Source organism: Oryctolagus cuniculus, chromosome 17 (genome assembly GCF_051225735.1).
Source record: "Oryctolagus cuniculus isolate XC-2025 breed Fujian yellow rabbit chromosome 17, ASM5122573v1, whole genome shotgun sequence".
Classification (NCBI taxonomy): domain Eukaryota; kingdom Metazoa; phylum Chordata; class Mammalia; order Lagomorpha; family Leporidae; genus Oryctolagus; species Oryctolagus cuniculus.
Genome location: NC_142883.1, coordinates 47,006,995 through 47,028,456, shown reverse-complemented (window position 1 = coordinate 47,028,456; position 21,462 = coordinate 47,006,995). Strand labels below are relative to the sequence as shown.

The 21,462-nt window shown below is 54.8% G+C and overlaps 1 protein-coding gene across 4 annotated transcripts; it reads left to right on the top strand.

The window, feature by feature from the left end:
* The first annotated feature begins 198 nt into the window (after window positions 1-198).
* INPP5K (inositol polyphosphate-5-phosphatase K) lies at window positions 199-20,179 on the top strand. Of its 4 annotated transcripts, none has more exons than XM_008270935.5 (12): window positions 199-359; window positions 2,010-2,117; window positions 2,487-2,588; window positions 9,839-9,955; window positions 10,285-10,460; window positions 11,010-11,121; window positions 11,783-11,892; window positions 17,243-17,426; window positions 18,150-18,287; window positions 18,517-18,600; window positions 18,717-18,821; window positions 18,940-20,179. In XM_008270935.5, exons 3-12 carry the CDS (start codon window positions 2,490-2,492, stop codon window positions 19,015-19,017), a joined length of 1,203 nt encoding a protein of 400 aa, XP_008269157.1. In that variant the 5' UTR covers window positions 199-359; window positions 2,010-2,117; window positions 2,487-2,489; the 3' UTR covers window positions 19,018-20,179. The 4 variants fall into 4 exon arrangements, with proteins under 4 accessions (XP_008269157.1, XP_002718934.2, XP_089173719.1 ...); XM_002718888.6 differs by having other exon boundaries at window positions 2,480-2,588; XM_089317593.1 differs by having other exon boundaries at window positions 1,910-2,117; window positions 2,480-2,588.
* The last annotated feature ends 1,283 nt before the right edge of the window (window positions 20,180-21,462 follow it).

Below are 21,462 nucleotides of genomic sequence, written 5' to 3'. Positions count from 1 at the left end.
GTCGTGCGCTGAGGACGGGCAGGCCACGCCTCGCTGACGCCCTGCTCCCCGGGCCCTTTTCTCTCAGCCTCTGGCGGCGCCGCGCTCGCTGGAGGGTCCCGCCTCCTTCGCCGAGCCGCACCACCCAGAGCCCTGGGTTTGCTCGAGGTCCGCCCCTTACGGGAGCCGAGGCGGACGGCCAGAATCCGGAAGAAAAACAGTCGGCGAGAGTGAGGCGGCCGAGCCATGGAGCTGGACCAGGAGGAGTCCAGCAGCGAGGAGCCGGAGCAGTCAGACGTGAGCCTGCCGGACGACCCCGAGAGCGTGATGGCCTCCGTGAGCGAGCAGAAGCCCAGCGAGCCGAATGTCTGGAAACTCAGGTGAGGAAGACGCCTGCTCGGGCCGGTCGCTGCCTTCAGCCGCACCGGGGCTGCGGACCTGGGGGCTGGGGACTGACCAGACTGGAAGGGAGGGGAACAGGCTTCTGCGGCTGCCCTCACCCAGAGGCCCTCCCACATTCTCCCAGGCCAGGGTCTAGTGGGATTTACTGGACCTGAGCCTCGCGCCCCCTCTGAACTTGGGCCGCCGAGCGCGTCCCCACTGGAACACTCCAAGCAGGGCAGGGGTGGCCCAGTTAGCAGGTGTCTGGAGCAGACAGTTGTGTTGGGCTGTCGCGGTGAAATCTCATTCCTGTTTGTGATCGGCACATGCATCATGAGGTCTGCCTGATCCCGTTATGACCTCCGGAAATCCGAAATCGGATTAAGATAAGAACCTTCGGGGAAGTGGTGTCGCCTGGTCTCATGCCTGCTCTTTCAGGAGGAACGGGGCTAATCACCCACTTGGTGGGAATCACGAGTGTGGATTTGCGCCTAAGCGTCCGACCTGAGTGTGGGGACAAGAAATCCCAACTCTGGTCCCCACGCACTTAGAGCAGGTGCCTGGGAAAACAAGGGGCCTTTGAGTGAAAGGGCTTGCTTTCTTAATCCTCTGTCGGACAGCAGGGGGAGATCGTAAACAGATGAAATACTTTGTCCACCGGGTGCCTGGGAAGGTGGGCTTGGAGTTGTTTGTTTATATTCTTGGGGAGGGGCAGGAAATTGCTTTAAGCCGGCCAAGAATTTCCTTCTGGTGGAGCAGAGGCATATGGGAGCGGCCCCCTTCCCCCCATCTCCTAGGCTGGACCTTCCACAGCAGCGGGTCTTCCTCCTCTCGGTGCACCTGGGACTGGTGCAGCCTGCTGACTGTTCGTGAACTCTGCGGGATTTGCAGCTCCTGGGGCTGCTTGGGCAGATTTCTGTTAACTGCTCTGTGTGCAAGTCCCTCCTTGCGCCGAGGCTCTGAGAGCCACCGAATTGGCTCTTGCTCCCCTAGAATCTGTGTGGAGCAGAGGTGGAGAATGGCACCCGAAGATGACTTTCCCAGGGACAGGGAGATTGGAGAGAGATGTTGAGAGACACTTAGAAGTTCTCCTTGGGCTCCCTAAGTGCTTCCCAGAATTGGTTGTGCTGCGGGAATCTGCTGGGAGCAAGTGGAGGAAGGGAGCGTGGCGTCTCTCGGGCGGTGCTGTAGTGCTGAGGCCTTCGCAAGGTGCAGTCTGAGCTCTCCTCCTCCCGTCTTTCCGTCCCAGTCTTCCTGGTGGTTTCCAAACTCCCGGGGTTGAGACGTGGGGGCCGGAAGTCGCTGTCAGCCATAGATGCTGGCTGAGGTGAGGTGTGGATGGCTGGTGCAGCTGGTGCATTTCGGGAAACCCTGGCTGCCCAGCCCACAAGCTCTGGGCTCCGTTTGGCAGCTCTGCTAGTGTGAACAGCAAGTGTGGGCAGCTGTGGGTCTGTACGGAGCAGCCAGTCTGGGGCACAGACGTCCCGCTCCGGGGGACACAGGTGAAGACCCAGGGCTTGTAGTCCAGTGCCCCTGCTTCCTCCATCAGATGCAGAAACGCGTGTTTTCCATGTGACTGCAGCGGTGTGGGGGGCCACTGTGTCTGTTGTCCTCCTTCCTCCATGACGCTTTCTGCACCCCTTCCACAGTATGCATGTCGTGACCTGGAATGTAGCCTCCGCAGCACCCCCTAAAGACCTCAGTGACCTGCTTCAGCTGAACAACCAGGACCTGGACCTGGACATGTATGTTATTGGGTAGGTGTCCGCAGGGCCCCTTCTGCCAGCCCTGTGTCTGAGATCAGCCTGACCGGTCTCAAGCTGTGCCCACGGAGAACAGCAGTAACCTGTGGAGGCGGAAGGCAGGGAGCTGTCAGCCCGAGTGGGGTCGGTGCTGTGGAGGCTGCAGACAAGGAGCTGTCAGCCCGAGTGGGGTCGGTGCTGTGTCTGCTGTCCGAGGGCAGCAGTGGCAGGGAACTGGAGGCCGGTAGCCAGGCAGCCCGGGAGGGAGGAAGCGTGGTCACCGACTGAGGTTTCAGGTCCTCTGAGGGCAGTGCTGAATGTCTGTGGCAGAGGCTCTGCCCTCGGCCGGGGACAAGCCTCTGACCTGGGGTGGTCAGTTTGCAGGAAATGAACTCTGGGATTGTAAGCTTCATTTCCGATACTGCCTTTGAAGACCCGTGGAGCAGTTTCTTCATGGATGTGCTTGCCCCTCTGAGCTTCGTCAAGGTAACGTGCAAGTTCACGGAGGACAGAGAAGTGAAAGATGTGTCTCGCCTCCACCGAGCCCCAGGCGCTATATTCCTCTTAGTCCCCATCAGCCTTTTGTGATGTGTCCCATCTATGAAAAGTTCATTTATTTTTTATGCAGGTGTTTCCAACTGACTTTTTTTTTTTTTAAGATTTACTTATTTATTTGAAAGGCAGAGTTAGAGAGAGAGAAAGAGGCAGAGAGCTATCTTCCATCTGCTGGTTCACTCCACAAATGCCCACAATGGCTAGAGTTGGGCCAGGCCAAAGCCAGGAGCCAGGAACTTCTTCTGGGTCTCCCACATGGGTGCAGGGACCCAAGCACTTCAGCAATATTCCACTGCTCTCCCAGGCGCATTAGCAGGGAGCTGGATCAGAAGTGGAGCAGCTGGGACTCAAACCCATACCCATATGGGATGCTGGCGCCACAGGCAGAGGCTTTGCCTGCTATGCCACAGCGCTGGCCCCAAAACTTTATTTATATATATATAAATATATAATATATATAAATATATAATATATAAATATAATATAAATTTATATATATTTTATAGAAAGTTTTTATTTAATAAATATAAATTTCATAAGTACAATTTTTGGATTATAGCAGTTCTTCCCCCCATATCCGCCCTCCCACCCCCAAACCATCCCACCTCCTACTCCCTCTCCCATCCCATTCTTCATTAAGATTCATTTTTAATTATCTTTTTTTTTTAATATTTATTTTATTTATTTGAAAGACAGAGTTACAGAGAGAGGTAGAGACAGAGAGAAAGGTCTTCCATCCACTAGTTCACTCCCCAGATGACCTCAATGGCCAGAGCTGCGCCGATCCAAAGCCAGGAGCCGGGAGCTTCTTCCAGGTCTCCCACTTTGATGCAGGGGCCCAAGGACTTGGGCCATCTTCTACTGCTTTCCCAGGCTATAACAGATTGCTAGATCAGAAGAAGAGTAGCTGGGACTAGAACCGGCACCCATATGGGATGCCGGTGCTTCAGGCCAGGGCATTAACCTGCTGCCCCAGAGCACCGGCTTAATTATCTTTATATACAGAAGATCAACTCTATACTAAGTAAAGATTTCAACAGTTTGTACCCACACAGACACACAAAGTATAAAGTACTGTTTGAAGACTAGTTTTACTGTTAATTCTCATAGTACAACACATTAAGGACAGAGGCCCTACATGGGGAGCAAGTGTACAGTGACTCCCGTTGTTGATTTAACAATTGGCACTCTTATTTATGACATCAATAATCACCCGAGGCTCTTCATGAGCTGCCAAGGCGTTGGAAGCCTCTTGAGTCCACAAACTCTGACATTATTTAGACAAGGCCATAATCAAAGTGGACGTTCTCTCCTCCCTTCAGAGAAAGGTACCTCCTTCTTTGATGGCCCCTTAAAAGTTTATATTTTTAAGATTTGTTTATTTGAAAGGCAGAGTTAGGGGCCAGGAACCCCATCTGGCTTTCCCACGTGGATGGCAGGAACCCAGATACTCAGGCCACCGTATGCTGCCTTCCCATACTCCTTAGCATGAAGCTGAATCCGAAGCAGAGCATCTGGGACTCTAAGCAGGATTCAGCTATGGATGCCAGTGTCACAAGCAGTGAGTTAATCTGCTGCGCCACGATGCTGGCCTCTGTGTCACTCACACCTGCTTCCCTTGATCTTCTGCTGGCTTTGTGTCTTTCCACAGTAGCAAGAGCTGAACTGGGCTCTAGGACTTAGTCTAGCACCTAGATATCTGTTAGCCTCCAATCTCTACTCATGCTCTCAGCCTGAAATCTCAGAGTGCCATAATAATTCTTGTCATTAATCAACTACTTAGTGTCAGGCATCATAAATAAGCTCTTTATGTACATTATTTTAAAAATCTTGAAATAAGGGATAACAGATGAAGCCAAGGCTCAGAAGTCATGTGGGCTGTCTAGATTCCAAGTCTTTCAAACCTGGTAACCCATGTTCTGCATGACTGGACTTAGTGCTGTGCTGGTGAGCTCGAAGGCTTCACGGGTGTCTGACAGCTACCCTGCTGGTATTGGAGTATGTTCTCCAATCACAGCGGACATGCACGTCACATTTCAGAGGTTAGGAGAGGGAGATAGGAGTGGATCTCATTGAGGGACCAGGATACTTTGGGGGACCCTTTAGAACAAGGATGGGGAGTCATTTTTCTACCAAGGTCCCTTTGGAGATTTTATAAAGTAATTCGCAAGCCACACAGTTATCGTCTTAACAATTAGCCTGCTCCACTGTGGCCAGTATTTTGGCGTAACAGGTTAAGATGCCAACTGCTATGCTGACATCCCATTATGAATACCAGTTCAAGTCCCAGCTGCTCTGCTTCCAATCCAACTCCAACATCCAAATGGGAGACCAGATGGAGTTCAAGGCTCCTAGCTTTGGCCTGGCTCAGCCTTGGCCATTGCAGCCGTTTGGGGAGTGAACCAGTGGATGGAAGATATCTCTCTCTCTCTCTCTCTCTCTCTCTCTCTCTCTTTCCTCCTCTGTAACTCTGCCTTTCAGGTAAATAAGAGGAATCTTTAAAAAATAAATGAATGAATAAAAATTAGCCTGCAGTGGATTTATTGAGTTTCGAGTCCTGTCTGAAGTTACTTTGGCAAGGCCAGACTAAATAATTTCTCAGGCCTGATACAGCCCATTGGCCAGATGTTCTCTACCCCCACTTTATTTTTATAATTATAAAGATGTATTTATGTATTTGAAAATCAGAGATGGAAAGAAGGAGAGCGAGAGATCTTTCATCTGCTGCTTGGCTCCCCCAATGGCCTCAACGACCAGGGCTGGGACAGGCCAAAGCCAGGAGCCAGGAGCTTTTTCCAGGTCTCCCACAGGGGTGCAAGGGCCCAAGGACTTGGGCCACCTTCTGCTGCTTTCTGAGGTTTAATAGCAAGGAGCTGAATCAAAGTGGAGCAGCCAGGACTCGAACCAATGCCCATACGGGATGCCAGCACTGCAGGTGGAAGCTTAACCTTCCACACCACAGTGCCAGCCCCTCCACCCTACTTCAGACCGTAGGAGAATCCTTAGTGCAGCTCAAGGTTGCTGGATCTCCACCTTGTTTCTTCCCTGCACATCTGAGTGATAAAACATGTTCCCATTTAAAGTACCTAGTGCATAGCTTCTTGGAAATACCAGACTTCTCTATTCTCTTTCCTTATGTTTAGGATTAATTCTATTACTCTAATTTGCCTGGGGATGCAGGGGCAAGAGCTATATCCTTCTGAAGAAGGTAGAATGGATAGGAGGGATCTAAGTTATGTTTTGTTTTTAAGATTTTATTTATTTGAAAGGCAGAGATACAGAAAGAGAGGGAGAAAGATAGAGAGTGATCTTCAATCCACTGTTCACTCCCCAAATGGCTGCAACAGCCAGTTCTGGGCCAGGCCAAAACCGGAACCTGGAACTCCATCCAGTTCTCCCACTTGGGTGGCAGGGGTCTAAGTACTAGGGCCATCTTTTACTGCTTTCTTAGGAGCATTACCAGGGAGTTGGATCAGAAGTGAAGCAGCTGGGAAATAAAACAGATGTTTGAACTTGTGCCCATTTGGGATGTTGGTGCTGCAGACGGTGGCTAACATTGCACCACAACACTGGCCCCCGGGATAAAAAGTTGTGTATGCTAACCCCTGAGCCTTTGGTTCCCTCCAAATTAGACCCAGAGGCCTCTTCTGCAAGCTTGGAGAACAGCCCTTGGAGGGCGGAACCACTGTTTTTTGGTTGTTGTTGTTGTTGTTGTTGTTGTTGTTTTTAACCACCTACTCCCTTCCCAAGTCTGCAGGCCTCCTTGCACCTTGGCTGAGTGGTACAGGGTTGGTAGGATGGAACTGAGCCAAGGAAATTAGCTCAGCCTGTGGCAAGGACACAACTCATTCCACCCTTGTGGCCTCCTGGGGTCAGGCAACCAGTCTGGAAGCCTGGCACCCAAAGCAGACACCCCTTGTTCCCTGACCCGAGAACTGAGGTGAGAGGCACACCCTGTTTCAGCCTGTGCTATGTGTAAGAAGACACTAGTCATAGGCTGAAAAGCCTGGGGCTGACCCTTTTTGCCTGTTCGGCTCCCAGCTCCTCCTGCCACTCCTTTCTTTAGCTCCTTCTGTTTTATTTCCTCCAACTGACGTTTCCCTTTAAAGTCTCCTGCTTTTCACCACGGCCCCACCCTTTCTCCTAGTCTGACTCTGTCCGGTCCCCACACATTCCTCCCCTACTTCCTACTGCTGCTTCACCAAGTGTTCTGTGGTCTTCATGGTTGAGCCTCCTGGCCTAAACCTGCTCTGTGAGTTAGGATTACACTTGAAACTGCTCCTGAGTCGTTATCGGTCCCCTGGCTACATCTGTTGTCGTATATGCTTGAGAGATGGGAGACTGGAGTGAAGGGTAGGTGGGGCCAGGGGTGCATGTGTAGTAACTGTCCAGTCTCAGGTCCTAACACCTCCCCTGTTCAGTCCTGGGCTGTGGTTCCCTGTGCTGTGACTGACTCCTCCACTGTGCTGGAGCTCGTGGCCTGTGGGATCCAGTTTCATAATTCCTGGAAGGCCCTAGTACATGCTCCCCACCCGGGGATTTCCTCCTTGGCCTCTACACCTCATGCTCCGGAAACAGCTCCTCGAGTGGTGGGTGTAGACAGCCAGATCTTGAGAGAAAGGTCACTGGCTGTGGCCCATTCCCACCCCACCCCTGCAGCCGCAGAGGGTAGGCATGTGGGAGTCCTAGTCCCAGGCCGTCCTTAGCCTCCCTGAGTCTGCACAGCAGGGCATGAAGAGAAAATGAAACAGGAAGTGCTCCCAGTAGGGCTTGGCTTCATCCCTGACCCCCAAGTGTGTCTTCCACCCTCAGTATCCTCCCTGCACCTTGTCTCTGTGGACATCAGCTGCACACAATTCATGGTGAGTTTTGGGGAACACTTGCTTGCTTTTTTTCACTGATAATATGTACAGAGAAATGTGCAGAAATCAAGTGGTTGATTTGGTGATTAAAAAAATTTTTATATTTATTTGATAGAGGAATAGATAGAGCTCAAATCTGTCTGTTCACTCCCCAGATGCACACAGCTGGGGCTGAGCTGAGGCCCAAGCTGGGAGCTAGGAACTCAGTCCAGGTCTCCTCCATGGGTGGCAGGAATCTGACTACTAAAGCCATCACTGCCACCCCCCCAGACTCACAGCAGCAGGAAGCTGGATCTGGGTGTTAAGCACAAACATGCTAATGTGAGACACAGACACCTTAACCAGTAGGCCAGAAACCTGTAGTGTGTTACATTTAAAATTTATTATTTGGGGCTGATGCTGTGGCGTAGTAGGTAAAGCCACCACCTGTGTGGCACCAGCATCCCATGTGGGCACTGGTTCAAGCCCAGCTCCCTGCTAATGTGCCTGGGGAAGCAGCAGAAGGTGGCCCAAATGCTTGGGACCCTACACTCATGTGGGAAACCAGGATGAAGTTCCTAGCTCCTGGCTTCGGACTGGCCCAGCTCCAGCCTTGCAACCATTTGGCGAGTACATCAGCAGATGGATGATCCCTTTCTCTCTCCCTCTCCCTCTTCCTCCCTCTTCCTCTCTCTCCTTCTCTCCCTCCCCCTCTGAAACTGCCTTTCAGATAAATGAATAAATATTTAAATAAATAAATAAATTTATTATCTATTTTCATTTTAGTTGAAAGAGAGGTCTTTCACTCAGTGGTCCACTCCTCAGATGCCCACAACAGCCAAAACTGGGTTAGGGCAAAACCGGGAGCCCAGAAAGCAATGCAGCTCTCCTGTGTACTTGAGCCATCCCCTGCTGCCTCCCAGGGTGCACACTGATAGAAAGCTGGAATGCAGCAGTGATGCAGGACTCAAACTCAGGCACCTTGATACAGGACGGGGCATCCAAAGCAGCACCTTAACCAGTGTGCCAAATGCCCACCCAGTTTGGTGGATTTTACTATGTTTCTACGCATCCACATTACCATCAGCCAAATCAAAACACAGAATATTCCTGGTACCCTAGAATAGAAGCCTCTCTCATATTCCTTCCTTGGATTTCTTTTTTTTTTTTTTTTTTTTTTTTTTTTTTTAAGAATTCATAAGTTGGGGCCAGCATTGTGGCGTGGTGGGTAAAGCTGTTGCCTGCAACACCAGCATCCCATTTGGGCACCAGTTCGAGTCCTAGCTGGTCCACTTCCAATCCAGTTCCCTGCTAATGGCATGGAAAAGCAGTGGAAGATGGCCCAAGTGCTTGGGCCCCTGTCACCCACATGGCAGATCTGGATGAAGCTCCTGGCCTGGCCCATCCCTGGCTATTGTGGCCATCTGGGGAGTGAAGCAGTGGTTGGAAGATGTCTCACCCTCTCTCTCTCTGTAACTTGACTTTCAAATAAATAAATACATTTTTGAAATGGAGGAAGGGGACTGGCATTGTTTGCATAGAGCGCCACCTGCAATACTGGCACTGCACGTGGGTACCGATTCATGTCCCGGCTGCTCCACTTCTGATCCAGCTCCTGCTAGTAGTCTGAGAAAAGCAGCAGAAGATGGCCAAAGTGCTTGGGCCCCTGCAGCCCATATGGGAGACCTAAAAGAAGCTTCTGGCTCCTGGCTTTGGCCTGGCCCAGCCCTGGCTGTTGCAGCCATCTGCAAAATGAACCAGCAGATGGTAACATGTCTCTCTTTGTGTCTCTCCCTCTCTATCTGTAACTCTTTAAAATAAAATAAAAAGTCCTTAAGCAAAAATTAATAGCTGTTAGTCCTCACAGCATCTGTTCAATAGTATTATACCTGATTTATCCAAGTGAAAATAGGGCGAAACTCTTGCCTGATATCAGATACCAAGAAAGAACCAGGAATTGGACCCAGAGCTGGCTAATTTAGCCACTGTCCTGCATCGCCACAGTTCCCTTTGAGGCCCTGGCCAGGGGGGATCCCAGCCCAGGAGTACCCAGAATATATCCAGATGGCATCCATGAAAGGAACAGTGGGCCTGCCTGAGCTTGGACTGATGGCAAGGTGCCCTGGCAGCCTTGTGCACTCAAACCTCCGTTCCCAGAACGTATCGTTTGGCAGCTGAAGGGAGGGGAAGGAGTGAAACTCCAGACTCAACCAGGATCTCCCAGGCCCTGAGACAGGGCGCTACATGTGACCCGGGCCCTCCCGAGCCCCGGCACAGTCTGGCAGGGATGGGGCGCACTTACTTATGTAATGAATGACCTTTGCCCTCTCTCTCCTTCAGGTCTCCCATGTCCGCATGCAGGGGCTTCTCTTACTGATCTTTGTCAAGTATCATCATTTACCCTTTATCCAGATCCTCTCTACGAAATCCACCCCCACTGGCCTGTACGGGTACTGGGTAAGGACTGAGCAGCCGTCTAAGTCGAGGGCTGGGGAGGTCTGGGAGCTTTAGAACTGGATGAAAGAGAAAGGAACTGAGAGGAATCTCGGGACTCTGTGCAGCCGAGTCCTGCGTACTCAGTCTCCTGCCTCAGATGGGACTTGGGATCTGAGACGCCGGGCCGGGTAAGCTGGTCTGAGTACATGGAGAGGTGGCCTGGGAAGCCTGGTGGCTGTCCCTGAGACATCACGGGGGAGGGGAGACTTTGTCCTCAGGCCCAAGATGGGAAAAGAGGGGTCTGTCCGATCCAGAGTAGCTTTCCACCCTCTGCACACCTGTCCCACCAGGGCAACAAAGGGGGCGTGAACATCTGCCTGAGGCTTTACGGCTACTACGTCAGTGTCATCAACTGTCACCTGCCTCCCCACATAGCCAACAATGACAAGCGGCTGGAGCACTTTGACCGGATCCTGGAGATGCAGAATTTCGAGGGATATGATATCCCCAACATCTTGGACCACGAGTGAGCCTGGAGCTGCAACTGTCCCCCCTCCTCTCTCCCCTGTGCCCACCCTGCCTCTCTTGTCTGCCCAGTCACTGCTCCTCAGCTAGAGTCAGCCCCTACCCCTCCCTCCTACCCCATCTGCTGTCCCACCCGGCTTGGCCTCCCTGGCACCTGCTTCCTCCAGCCCTCCTGTCCCGTCCAGAAACCCTTGACACTTTTAAGCATCCCTAGTCAAGAACCTTATGGCTCATAAGATCACCGGAAGGGCTGCTTCTCAGCCTTGGCTTGTGGCCAGTGGAGGGAGAGGAGGGGAAGGCTCGGGCCTGCTCTGCCTTTGCCATAGGCCCTCTCGGTTGCTGTCTGCCGCTTGAGTGGTGGTGTGGGAACCCTGAGCACAGTACTGCTGGACCCGTGCCTGCCCTGGTCTTCACCTGGTCCTCTCCTAGCACCCAGCTTCTCACTGCCCCCTCCAGCAGCCCTTGGATTGAGCAGGGTGGAGCACCCCAGAGCTCCTCCTTTCTCTGAACACATCACAGACCCTCAGGCAGCCCTCCTTTCTTTCTGAAGCCTCATTCTCTGGTTTGGAGACATGAACTTTCGGATCGAGGATTTGGGACTGCACTTTGTCCGGGAATGCATAGCAAATCAGTACTACAGTGCCCTGTGGGAGAAGGATCAGGTATTAAGTGATGGGAGGTCCCTGGGGTGACGGGAGCCCGCTGTGGTGCCTTGGTGAAGTGTGCTGAGCTCGGGGTGTGGCCCACACCTTCCCTCTCAGCTATGGGGGTGGGGGTGTCTTCATTTTCACTGGGAGGAACTGTGTCCCCACAGCGGGATGTGGGCTAGAATAGGAGCCCGCGGGGTTTTAACCTGCCTTGACTGCACACCACGCACCAAGCTGTGTGTGTCCTTGTCATCTTGCCCAATCCCAACTTTGCTTCCTCCTGGAGGATGAGACCCCACCCCTCTGGGGAACCCTGGCTACCGCAGGTTCCCCTCTGACACCTGTCTGCTAGTGAGTCCCAGAGAGTTGGCGTTCCAAGCATAGTCTTTGTAGTCCAGGCCTGGGACGTGGCCGGCGTGTGGGATGCTATTTCCAGAAGGATTGAGATGCTGTGCTGGGGGGAGGGAGGGTGAAGGGCACTACTTGACTCCAGCCCACTCGCGGTAGCACATGCTGATCCCCTGATAGAGTGTGGGGCGGGGCCCGTGGCTGGTGCTGTGGGGAGATCGGGGCTGTGGGACAGGGCCCGTGGCTGGTGCTGTGGGGAGATCGGGGCTATGGGGCGGGGCCCATGGCTGGTGCTGTGGGGAAATCCAGGCTCCGTCTTCATCTGCAGCTCAGAATCGCCAAGAAACAGGACCTGCTGCTCCGGGAGTTCCAAGAGGGGCCCCTGCTCTTCCCGCCCACCTACAAGTTTGACAAGAACTCCAACAACTATGACACCAGGTGAGAAGGGCCACCAGGCGAAGTGGGCCCGGGAAGTCAGGTTCTGTCGCCCTGGGGGCAGTGGGGGCCGCCTCAGAACAGCAGTGTGAGGGAAGTAGGAAGATCCAGCCATGCCCTCTGGGGAGCGGCACCTCCTGTTGCCTCCCGAGGTGCTGGCGATGGGGCTATCCCAGCTTGTCCTCAGAGTGGGAGGAAAGGGGTGTTAGTGGGGAGGAGGGTGGAAGAGGGTCAGAGGAGAGGATGGGGCAGCTAGGCCTGACTAAAAAGAGACCGCATTCCTGTGTTCAGAAGCGCTTTTTTTTTTTTTTTTTCAGATTTATTTATTTGAAAGGCAGAGTTAGAGAGAGAGAGAGAGAGAGAGAGAGAGAGAGAGAGAGACATCTTTTCCATTCACTGGTTCACTCCCCAAGTGGCCACAACAGCCAGAGCTAGGCTGATCTGAAGCCAGGAGCCAGGAGCTTCCTCTGGGTCTCCCATGTGGGTGCAGGGGCCCAAGAACATGGGCCATCTTCTACTGTTTTGCCAGGCCATAGCAGAGAGCTGGATGGGAAGTGGGGCAGCCGGGACTCAAACTGGTGCCCATATGGGATGCCAGCACTGCAGGCCGTGGCTTTACCCGCTATGCCACAGCGCCGGCCCCTAGAAACTCTTGCTCCCACCTTCTTGGACCTTCTGGTCTCCGGACTGGTGGGAGAAGGCTTGGCTCAGCAGTTGTTAGTATGCTGTGCCCCTGCCGTGGCCCATGAGTAAGTGGAGTCCTGTGTGAGGGGAGGTGGTAGCCAGTGGGGAAGTCCACGGGGAACAATACAGAGACAGTGCAGCTAGTGGTCACAGTACTAGTGCTGCCTCTCATCAGCTGTGTGACCTTAGGCAAGGTATTTAAGCCTCAATTTTCTCATCTGTGAAAAGGGGGTGATAATCACTCCTTAAGGAGCTGAGAGTGAACCAAACTGTCCTTAGCCCAGGGCCTGGTGCCTGTCTGGTGAGTGGTTTTAAACTTGTGCCTTGAGGCAGTAGTGTTACTGCCACACTTTCTCAGAAGCTGGGAAGTCCCGTCCCCACCCACATCCGGGGCTCCAGCCGTTTAGGATGAAGAGCCCCTTTCCCCTTCCACAGAGCTTTGTTTCAGCTGAAGCAGAAGTTCTTCCCTCCTCTCAGGACTGTCGGGGGGGAGCTGGAGGGCTGGGGCCGCCCAGCCCCTGGGAACTAAGGGGTGAACAGGAGCTTCCATAGGCAGGCCAGGCCAGGAGGTAGAATCGCACGTTCAGTGCTGCGAGTGAGGTGACAGCCGAAATATGGCGGCCAGGGCAAGGGGGAGAAGGTGAGTATGGAGCAAGACGTGGTAGGGCCGCAGCCCGGGCAGTCCACACAAGGAGAGACCGCGAACGCTGCAGACAGGGCCTGGCCTGGCAACGTGGGAAAGGGGGTAAGAGGGCAGGCCCTGGCTGGCCAGCTGGCCCCAGTCCATGGCACAAGCGAGTGGTCATAACAGCTGCATGGCCTCAGCAGGACAGGCTGGGGCCTTGGGGCTGACACCTCTATCAACTCACTTCAGAGCCTCCCTTGCCAGCAGGAAGAGAGCTGCTGACAGGCCCTGTGGCTGAGGGTCCCTTCCCCTTGGGGACGAGAGAGCCCCCCAGGAGGCTGGAAGTCACTGCAGACTGCTGCGACCGGGCTGGAGCTGGCAGGGTCCGCCAGGGCGCCGAGGCTCAGCTGGTGATGGGGCTGGGCTCGGACCTGCTTCCCTGCCTTCCGCGGTGCTTGCTTCTAGCCCACAGTGCCCAGGAATCTGCAGCCAGCCTGGCCAGCAGCAGCCAAAAGGAGGGCAGGGCAGCCTGGCAGGTGGTTACCATGGAGGAAGGAGAGCTCACTGCAGGTGGATGGCGGGGCCTGAGCCCACCTGGGAGCAGAGACATTGCCGTCTCATCAGACTCTTGCTTGTCCTGCAGCTCTGTTCACACATCCTCTCTCCTGGTCCCTCCTTCCCTGTGCTGCCGCCACATCTCGTACATACCATGCACTCAGTGGTGCTATTAGGACACAGAGCGCCTGCCTGCTGTACTGTGAATGCCTGGGGAGCAGAGACTGGAGCTCATTCATGACCTTCGCCGGGCTGTAGCGTGGAGCCTGGCGTATGTGTGAAATGGGAGCCTGAGAGGGCAAAAGGGAAAGACGTGTTTACGCAGCAGCCAGTCTAGCAGAGGGGCCCACCCATGGGCAGATCCAGATGAACACTGTCGAGCCCCTGCGTTAGCCAGGAGGTTGGAGCGAAGAGTGAGGAGGTGAGCACTGAAGCCAGGGAGCTCAGTGAGACTTGCTGTCAAGGGGAATATCTTGGAGGAAGCAGTAGAGCTTAGCGCAAAGAAGGGCAGGCATTTCCATCCGACAGCAGCGCGGTGAGACTACGCTAGCCGAGCCTGCCCCAGCTGTGCCAAGTAACAGGGCCGTCAGCGGGGGTCGGCGTGCTCTGACTGCTGCATCCCCCAGCCACGCTGTAAGGAGAACCAGCATCCTCTCCATTACGGGAGAGGGTGGAAGCGCCCCGGGCAGGGCAGGAAACCTGTTAGAGCTGGGGATTACTACAACCCCGTAGTGAACCCAGGCAGCCTCTGTAGGCAGTGAGCACATGATGTTACCGTCAAATGTGGTCAGGACTTCTGTCCCAGAAACACAGCACCTGGTGGTTAACTGCGTCCAGAGTGCAATTAGACACTTAGCGTCTGCAGGGAGCTAAAGGGAAAAATGCTTTCTGACCCAGAAGTTTAGCACATCACTGCTTCAGGGTCAGTGAATTGGCTGTTTTATTTATTTATTTGAAAGGCAGAGAGATGCAGACCAACAAAGAGAAAACTGTCATCCATCTGCTGGTTCACTCCCCAGATGCCTGCAACAGCTGGACCTGGGCCAGGCCAAAAGCAGGAGCCTGGAACTCCGTCTGGGTCTCACGTGGCAGGGACCCAAGGACTTGAACCATCGTCTGATCTTCTGCTGCCTCCCCGGGTCTGTGTTAGCAAGAACGCCGGATGAGAGGCAGAGTCTGGACTTAGACCATTCACTCCAGGTGGGGTGCAAGCATCCCAGGCAGCAATGTAACCACCGGACCCCGTGCCTCCCCTGGCTCGATTTTTTAGACTTTCGAGAGAATCTTACAGAGCTATGTGGTTTTAGTGTTCAAGAGCTGTGGTGTCTTCCAGACAGTTATCATCACAGCCATTCGGCCAGAAAGCATTAGTCACTCATGCTCCGGTGATGCGTGCTGGGAGGCAGTTCTTGCTGCTGGGGCTGGATCCCAGCAGGGCTGGTTGGAGGAGACACAGAGCACTGTGGAGGGAACTTGGACTTAAGTGTTCCTGGTGCAAGCACTGGGCTTCCACTGGGCAGTGCAGCCTCTCTGAACTTGAGTGCCTTGCCTTAGAAGGAGAAAGGTGATCTGTAACACAAGCTCATTGTGAAGATCACCACAGCCCAGGAGACACCTATCACAGCACCTGGCACCCAGAAGGACCTCGGTTTAATTGTTATTAGCAGGGAAAGAGCTGGGAAAGTATACAGGTAGCATTTTTATGTTTGTTTTGCTTGTTCATTTCTTCAGTCAAACACTCCTCAGGAACCTTGTCAGCCCGTGACTGTCTCCCTAACTGCCTGGCACATAAAGAAAAAAGTCTTGATGGAAAGTGAGCAATACAGGTCCCCAGTGATGAAGCCAGAGCAGGCCGTGGAACTAAGAAAAGGAGAGGTGGGCATTTGGCTTGGTAGTTAAGATGCCTGCATTCTTTTTTTTTTTTTTTTTTTTTTTTTTTTTGACAGGCAGAGTTAGACAGTGAGAGACAGAGAGAGACTTATAGACAGAGAGAGAGAGAGAGAGAGAGAAAGGTCTTCCTTCCGTTGGTTCACCCTCCAAAATGGCCTCTTTGGCCAGCACTGCGCTGATCAGGAGCCAGGTGCTTCCTCCTGATCTCCCATGGGGGTGCAGGGCCCAAGCACTTGGGCCATCCTCCACTGCCTTCCCGGGCCACAGCAGAGAGCTGGACTGGAAGAGGAGCAACTGGGACAGAATCCAGGGCCCCGACCGGGACTAGAACCCAGGGTGCCGGCACCGCAGGCGGAGGATTAGCCTAGTGAGCCGTGGCGCCGGCCAAGATGCCTGCATTCTACACCAGAGCACATGGGTTCAGTTCCCAGATGTGCTCCTGATTTGTTTCCTTCCAATGTGGATCCTTGGAGGCAGTAGTGAGGACTTAAGTGTTTGGGGTCCTGCCACCCACATGGGAGACCTGGATTGAGTTCCTGATTTGTCCTGGCCCACCTCCAGGCATTGTGGGCATTTGAGAAGTGAATCCACAAATAGAAGCTATCTGTGTCTCTCAAAAAGTTTTTGAAAGTTGAGGAGAGGGGCCAGTGCTGTGGCCTAGTAGGCTAAGCCTCTGCCGTCAGCGCCAGCATCCCATGTGAGCACCAGTTCTAGTCCCAGCTGCTCCACTTCTGATCCAGCTCTCTGCTATGGCCTGGGAAAACAGTAGAAGATGGCCCCAAGTGCTCGGGCCCCTGCACCTGCATGGGAAACCCAGAAGAAACTCCTGGCTTTGGATCAGCTCAGCTCCGGCCATTGCAACCACTTGGGCAGTGAACTAGCGGATGGAAGACCCTTCTCTCTGTCTCTCACTCTATCTGTAACTACCTCTTAAAATCTTTTTAAAAAAATTAAAGCAGACAGAATGAAAGGTGCTGAAGAAGGAAAGACAGGCCATAGTCAGGCCAAAGGGAAGATCTTGATGTGATAGCAAGTCTGGATTCTTAACCATCATAGGGGAATTGGGAAGGGAGGGTGCTTTGGAAAAAGAAAAAAAGAGGGTGTGTTAGTGTAGGATTGCTAGGACTTGATGTCCACCACGGTGGGTTCAGGGGTCCCTTGTCTGCAGTCTCTATAAATGGGCACGCACGCTCCTTGGGAGAGGGCAAGGTTGGAAACAATGCAAGGAGCCAGCAAGCAGACTGTGCTGCAGCCAGCTCCTACCCCTCCACCACCCCCTGACACACCTGGTTTCTTCATCCTCACAGTGGTTCCTTGAAGCAAGTGCTGTTATTCCTTCCCACAGTTGAAGACACTGAGGCGTAGAGGGGTGAGGTCGCTTGCTCCTAATGACCAGGACAGAACCTGCCCCCACCCGGTCTCTGGTTCCAGTGTCTCACCGTGATGATACTCTCCTCGCTCACTGGGACCCTGCACTGCCGCTCAAGTGGCAACACTACGTCAGATAGACCCTGGAGCTGGGGTCTGGCTCGCCCAGGAGCGTGCATTCCTGCTTTCATGCCCATCTTTTTTTGCCCGTTCCTCTTCTTCTACCCTCAGTGAGAAAAGACGGAAGCCTGCCTGGACCGACCGAATACTATGGCGGCTAAAGCGGCAGCCACAGGCCACCTCCTACATGTCCAATCCGTCGACCTACTTCTTCCTGACCCTGAAGCACTATGGCAGCCACATGATGTACTACATCAGTGACCACAAGCCTGTCACTGGCACCTTTGACTTGGAGGTGAACTTGGCAGAGGAGCAGCTCATGCTGGGCCATTTCCCCAACCCCAGGCCTGGATTCTGATGTCAGCCAATCCCCAGGGGAGAGCTGTAGGAAAACATGATTGCCGTTCCTCCCAGGTCAGGTATCCCAGCTCTCCTAGGAGCTGTTGATGGCTCTGTCTCAAACGTGTGCAGGCCCTTTGTGAACAGGTTTCCATTTCCCCTTGGTACTGTCCCTGGGGGCCGGTGACTTCCATTACGCTTATTACCTACTGTGTGAAGCAGGACTTTTATTTGTCCCGACCCTCTGTGGATCCGGTTGCAGGGGAAGCTCCCTCCATCCCCGTGTCTTGTCCTCTAATGACCAGGGCAGTGCCAGCGGCCCCCTCGGCCTGCGTGTCCTAATCCTCCGCCGTGTGCCCTTCTGTATTCTCACAGCTGTTCCCACAGAGCATCCCCCACACAACTGGATTTGGGCCCCTGAGTCAGAAGCCCTAGAGGTCTGACAGCAACTGATTGTCTCCTTCCTTAAACCTGTAGCCCCTCCTGGTGTCACCCACCTGGCTCTCAGCCCCACTCTCCCTGGCAGGGCCAGCACTCCCCCGACCAGCCTTTGACCCTTTCTCTTCCCCACTGGCCAGCCCAGGGCATAGGCAGAGCTGCGCCCCCGCCCCCGCCCCCGCACCCTGTTGGAGGAATTGGGGCTGAGGGGTTTCAACCACCTGCCCGCCCCTGTGTGTAGCTGAAGCCCCTGGTGTCTGCCCCAATGATCACGCTGATGCCTGAGAGCCTGTGGACCATAGAGAATGACATGCTGATCAGCTACTCCTCAGAGCCGGACTTCCTCAGCAGCCCCTGGGACTGGATCGGACTGTACAAGGTGACATGGTGGGCAAGGCAGGGAGTCTGCCAGCCACAGCCTCCGGCCCGTTCCCTGGAGGGTTGCGGGATCTGGGCAGAAATACCCAGGAGCTCACCCTCAGCCACCTGTCGGGGGGAGGGGGCCTTGCCTCCCGAGGGGCTGGCAGAGAAATTGGGTGGGACAGCCTCTCCCTGGGACTTGCTCTAGGTCCTGTGTCCTCACTCACTGCCTGCTTCCCCTCCCACAGTTGGGGATGCGCCACATTAATGACTACGTGTCCTATGTGTGGGTCGGGGACAACCAGGTCTCCTTCAGCAACAACCTCCACCAGGTACATCTCCAGGAGGTGGGCTGGCCCGAAGGCTCCTGCGTCTGGCAGGACCAGCACTCTGGATAATGTCACTGAGAGCCCAGCACCCAGAGCCGGCCTCCTTTCTGTCCTTCCAGGTGTACATGAACATCAGCGAGATCCCGGACACGGAGGACTACTTTCTCCTCTGTTACTACAGCAGCATTCTGAATTCCATAGCGGGGATTAGCACCCCCTTCAAGGTAAACGCTGCTGCTGGGGTGGGGCAGGCCAGCCAGGGGCCTGGAGGCTGCAAGCCTTGGGAACTGGGTGCTGGAGAGACCTGCTGTTCCCCATCCTACCGCCATGTTGTCCCTGCAGATCCCGCTGCGCTTCTTCTTGAAGGAGGACCCACTGAGTGAAGAGGAGCCACAGACCCCTGAGCACACGGGAGAATGAGTCCAGGCGTCGGCAGAGCTGCAGCCAGCCCTGCCTTCTGCCCGGAGCGCTGGGGCCAGGCCGGCCCCAGAGGAGGCAGCCAGGCATCCTCCACTCAGCCACGTCCCAAATGAGCTCTAGCAGACTCCTTTGCTTTCTCTGGTCCAGATCTCTGGAACTGGCCACTTAAATAACAGGTTTTTGTTGCGAGCTGTGAGTGAAACCAGCTGGTTTGTCTCCGTGCAGACGAGGGGATAGCCCACCATCTGTGCAAGGACCTGCCTGCCCTCATTTCCCCACACACACTTGCAGTGCTGCCCAAGCAGTCCTGCCAGGCACATGCCCCATCTGGCACAGGCCTGCATTCTTGTCACGCCCTGCTGGGCCTCGGGCTGCCTGGGAGGGGGAGATGCTCACATTTGTGCGGGCTCCAGGGGCCGGCTGGCGCACAGCAGCTCTGGATTCCAGAAGTCTTGGCATCCTTGTGGCCTGTGCGCATGAGGGATGAGCAGAGGATCTGGGATCTCTGCTTCCAACAGAAACGGCCTGCCTGAGGAGCTAGGAGGGGCCCCTACCCAGGCTGTTACCTGGTCACTGGTGAAGATTCTCCTGCCAGCACAGCCCTGCCCTGCCTCTGCCCCCGCGGATCCTGTAAGTTCCAGAGCCTGAGCAGAGAGACCTGGGAAGGACCCCAGTCAGCTGCTGCTGGTGACTCAGGCCCCCTGCCTCCAGCCTGCTCTCTTAGGAAGGGTTGACAGGTGGTGGAGGAGCAGCCACCACACACACTCCCAGGGTGATCACCACCATGTCAGCCTCGTCTGCCCTCGGCCCTGTCGGGAGACCAGAAGATGCTCCTCTCTCTGCCCCTCTGGAAACCCAGCTTGGGCAGGCAGAAGGGAGAGCCGGGATTGCAACACTTCAGAGGAGCTGGTCCTGGGACCCTTCCGAGAGTAGATTCCAGGTGCTGCGTGAACACTCCTGCCCTTCTCCCAGGAGAAGACGCCTCAGGGAGCCTGCTCTGCCTGCCACGTTCATCGGGCCACCTGAGACAAGGTCCCCCCAGTTGCCGTGCAGCCCGTGCTCCTGGGAACCATATGTATCAAGAACTGTCCCCTGGCTGCTTGACGCTGGCTGGCTGTGTTCTGTCTGTTACATTGGGGGGTAATTAGAACTGTGGCTTTGACACTTGTGTGTGACTCCTTGATGATGGCAGGAAGGGCAAAGGGCAGGTGGCACTGGGCTGGGGGTCGAGGGCCCTGTGGATCCAGACTAGACTTCCTGGGTCTGAGGTCAGCAGGTGCGGCCAGGTTGAGGTGCTGGCCTGAGTGCGGCGTGCCGGCCGTGCTCCTGGGCAATTGGTTCACACACTGCAGAGGGGAGTGGGCGTCTTGTGACTGACAGCTCTGAAAAGGCGCTGTCTGTGCTCCCACCCCCCACTTTGCACACCCAGCTCTTGAGTCTTGTTCCTGGTTTAAGCCATCCAAAACAGTACCACCTTTTCTCTGCCCCACCACCTTTTTTCTGCCCCACCGTTCTCCAAAGCCTTCCTGCTGAGTTTATCCCCTCCCCTCACATACACCCAGCACCCCTTCTGTCCCCCGTTTCTTCTCACAGGCACAGCCATCATGGGTGCTGCCACCTAGCACCCTTCATCTGGCAGACAGGGATCCTGGGGCTCAGAGAGGTGGTGGATCCCTCCCTGGCTTCCCACGCAGCCGTGGTGGCTTCATGGCGGACCAGCAATACAGAACCCCCGTGGGCAGCCCCGTTGTCTACAAAAAACAAACCACGTGCCATTCACAGGATCCCCATGAGAGGGCAGCTGCCAGCCTGAAACAGACACTGCACCCACCTCTCCCCTCTCCGTTTTTGTTAACGTGACCCTGGGGCTGGATCTGGGGCTTCCTGACTCCAGGGGTCCCCGTTTTCTCCAGCTCACCTCTCCCCACGTGGATGTCTTCACACACTCCTTCCCCCGCCTCCTTGCCTGGGAGGGGAGTTCAGCAGAGATTGAGAGGCGGAAGGGGAAAGGGGAACACTCTCCCTCCTCTTGGCCCCAGTCAGGATATGGCCGCTCTGGGCCCACCCCTGACCCGCTGGGTGGAAACAGGAAATATGTGAGACTTGGTGTGCGCTGGGTCTCTGTGCCTGGCTCCACGGCTGATAAGAAGCCATTGTGTGGCCGCCAGGGATGAGCTGCCCTGGATAGATGTGCTTCCCGGAGGAAGGAAGGAAGCCTTGCCGGCCTTTCCTGGGCGGGGGACACTGGGGAGGGAGGAGAGGGCCCCTGGCTGGCTGCACAGGCCCCCTGGGCGGCAGCCCCTCCCGTGCCAGCCTGTTTCCCCAACCACTTCCCCGTCCTCACTTCCTATGAGGAATGGCTGGAGACTGGAGGGCTCAGGCCCAGGCCAGGAAAGTGTCAGCTATGATTTAGCAACAAGAAAGATGGAAAAACAGGAACACTGC

Excerpts from the sequence above, each read along its gene's own strand:
- INPP5K (XM_002718888.6), top strand. The coding sequence starts at position 226 with ATGGAGCTGGACCAGGAGGAGTCCAGCAGCGAGGAGCCGGAGCAGTCA. Across the intron at positions 11,893-17,242 it reads TCCAACAACTATGACACCAG|TGAGAAAAGACGGAAGCCTG; the intron begins GTGAGAAGGGCC and ends TTCTACCCTCAG. Across the intron at positions 18,822-18,939 it reads GGATTAGCACCCCCTTCAAG|ATCCCGCTGCGCTTCTTCTT; the intron begins GTAAACGCTGCT and ends TTGTCCCTGCAG.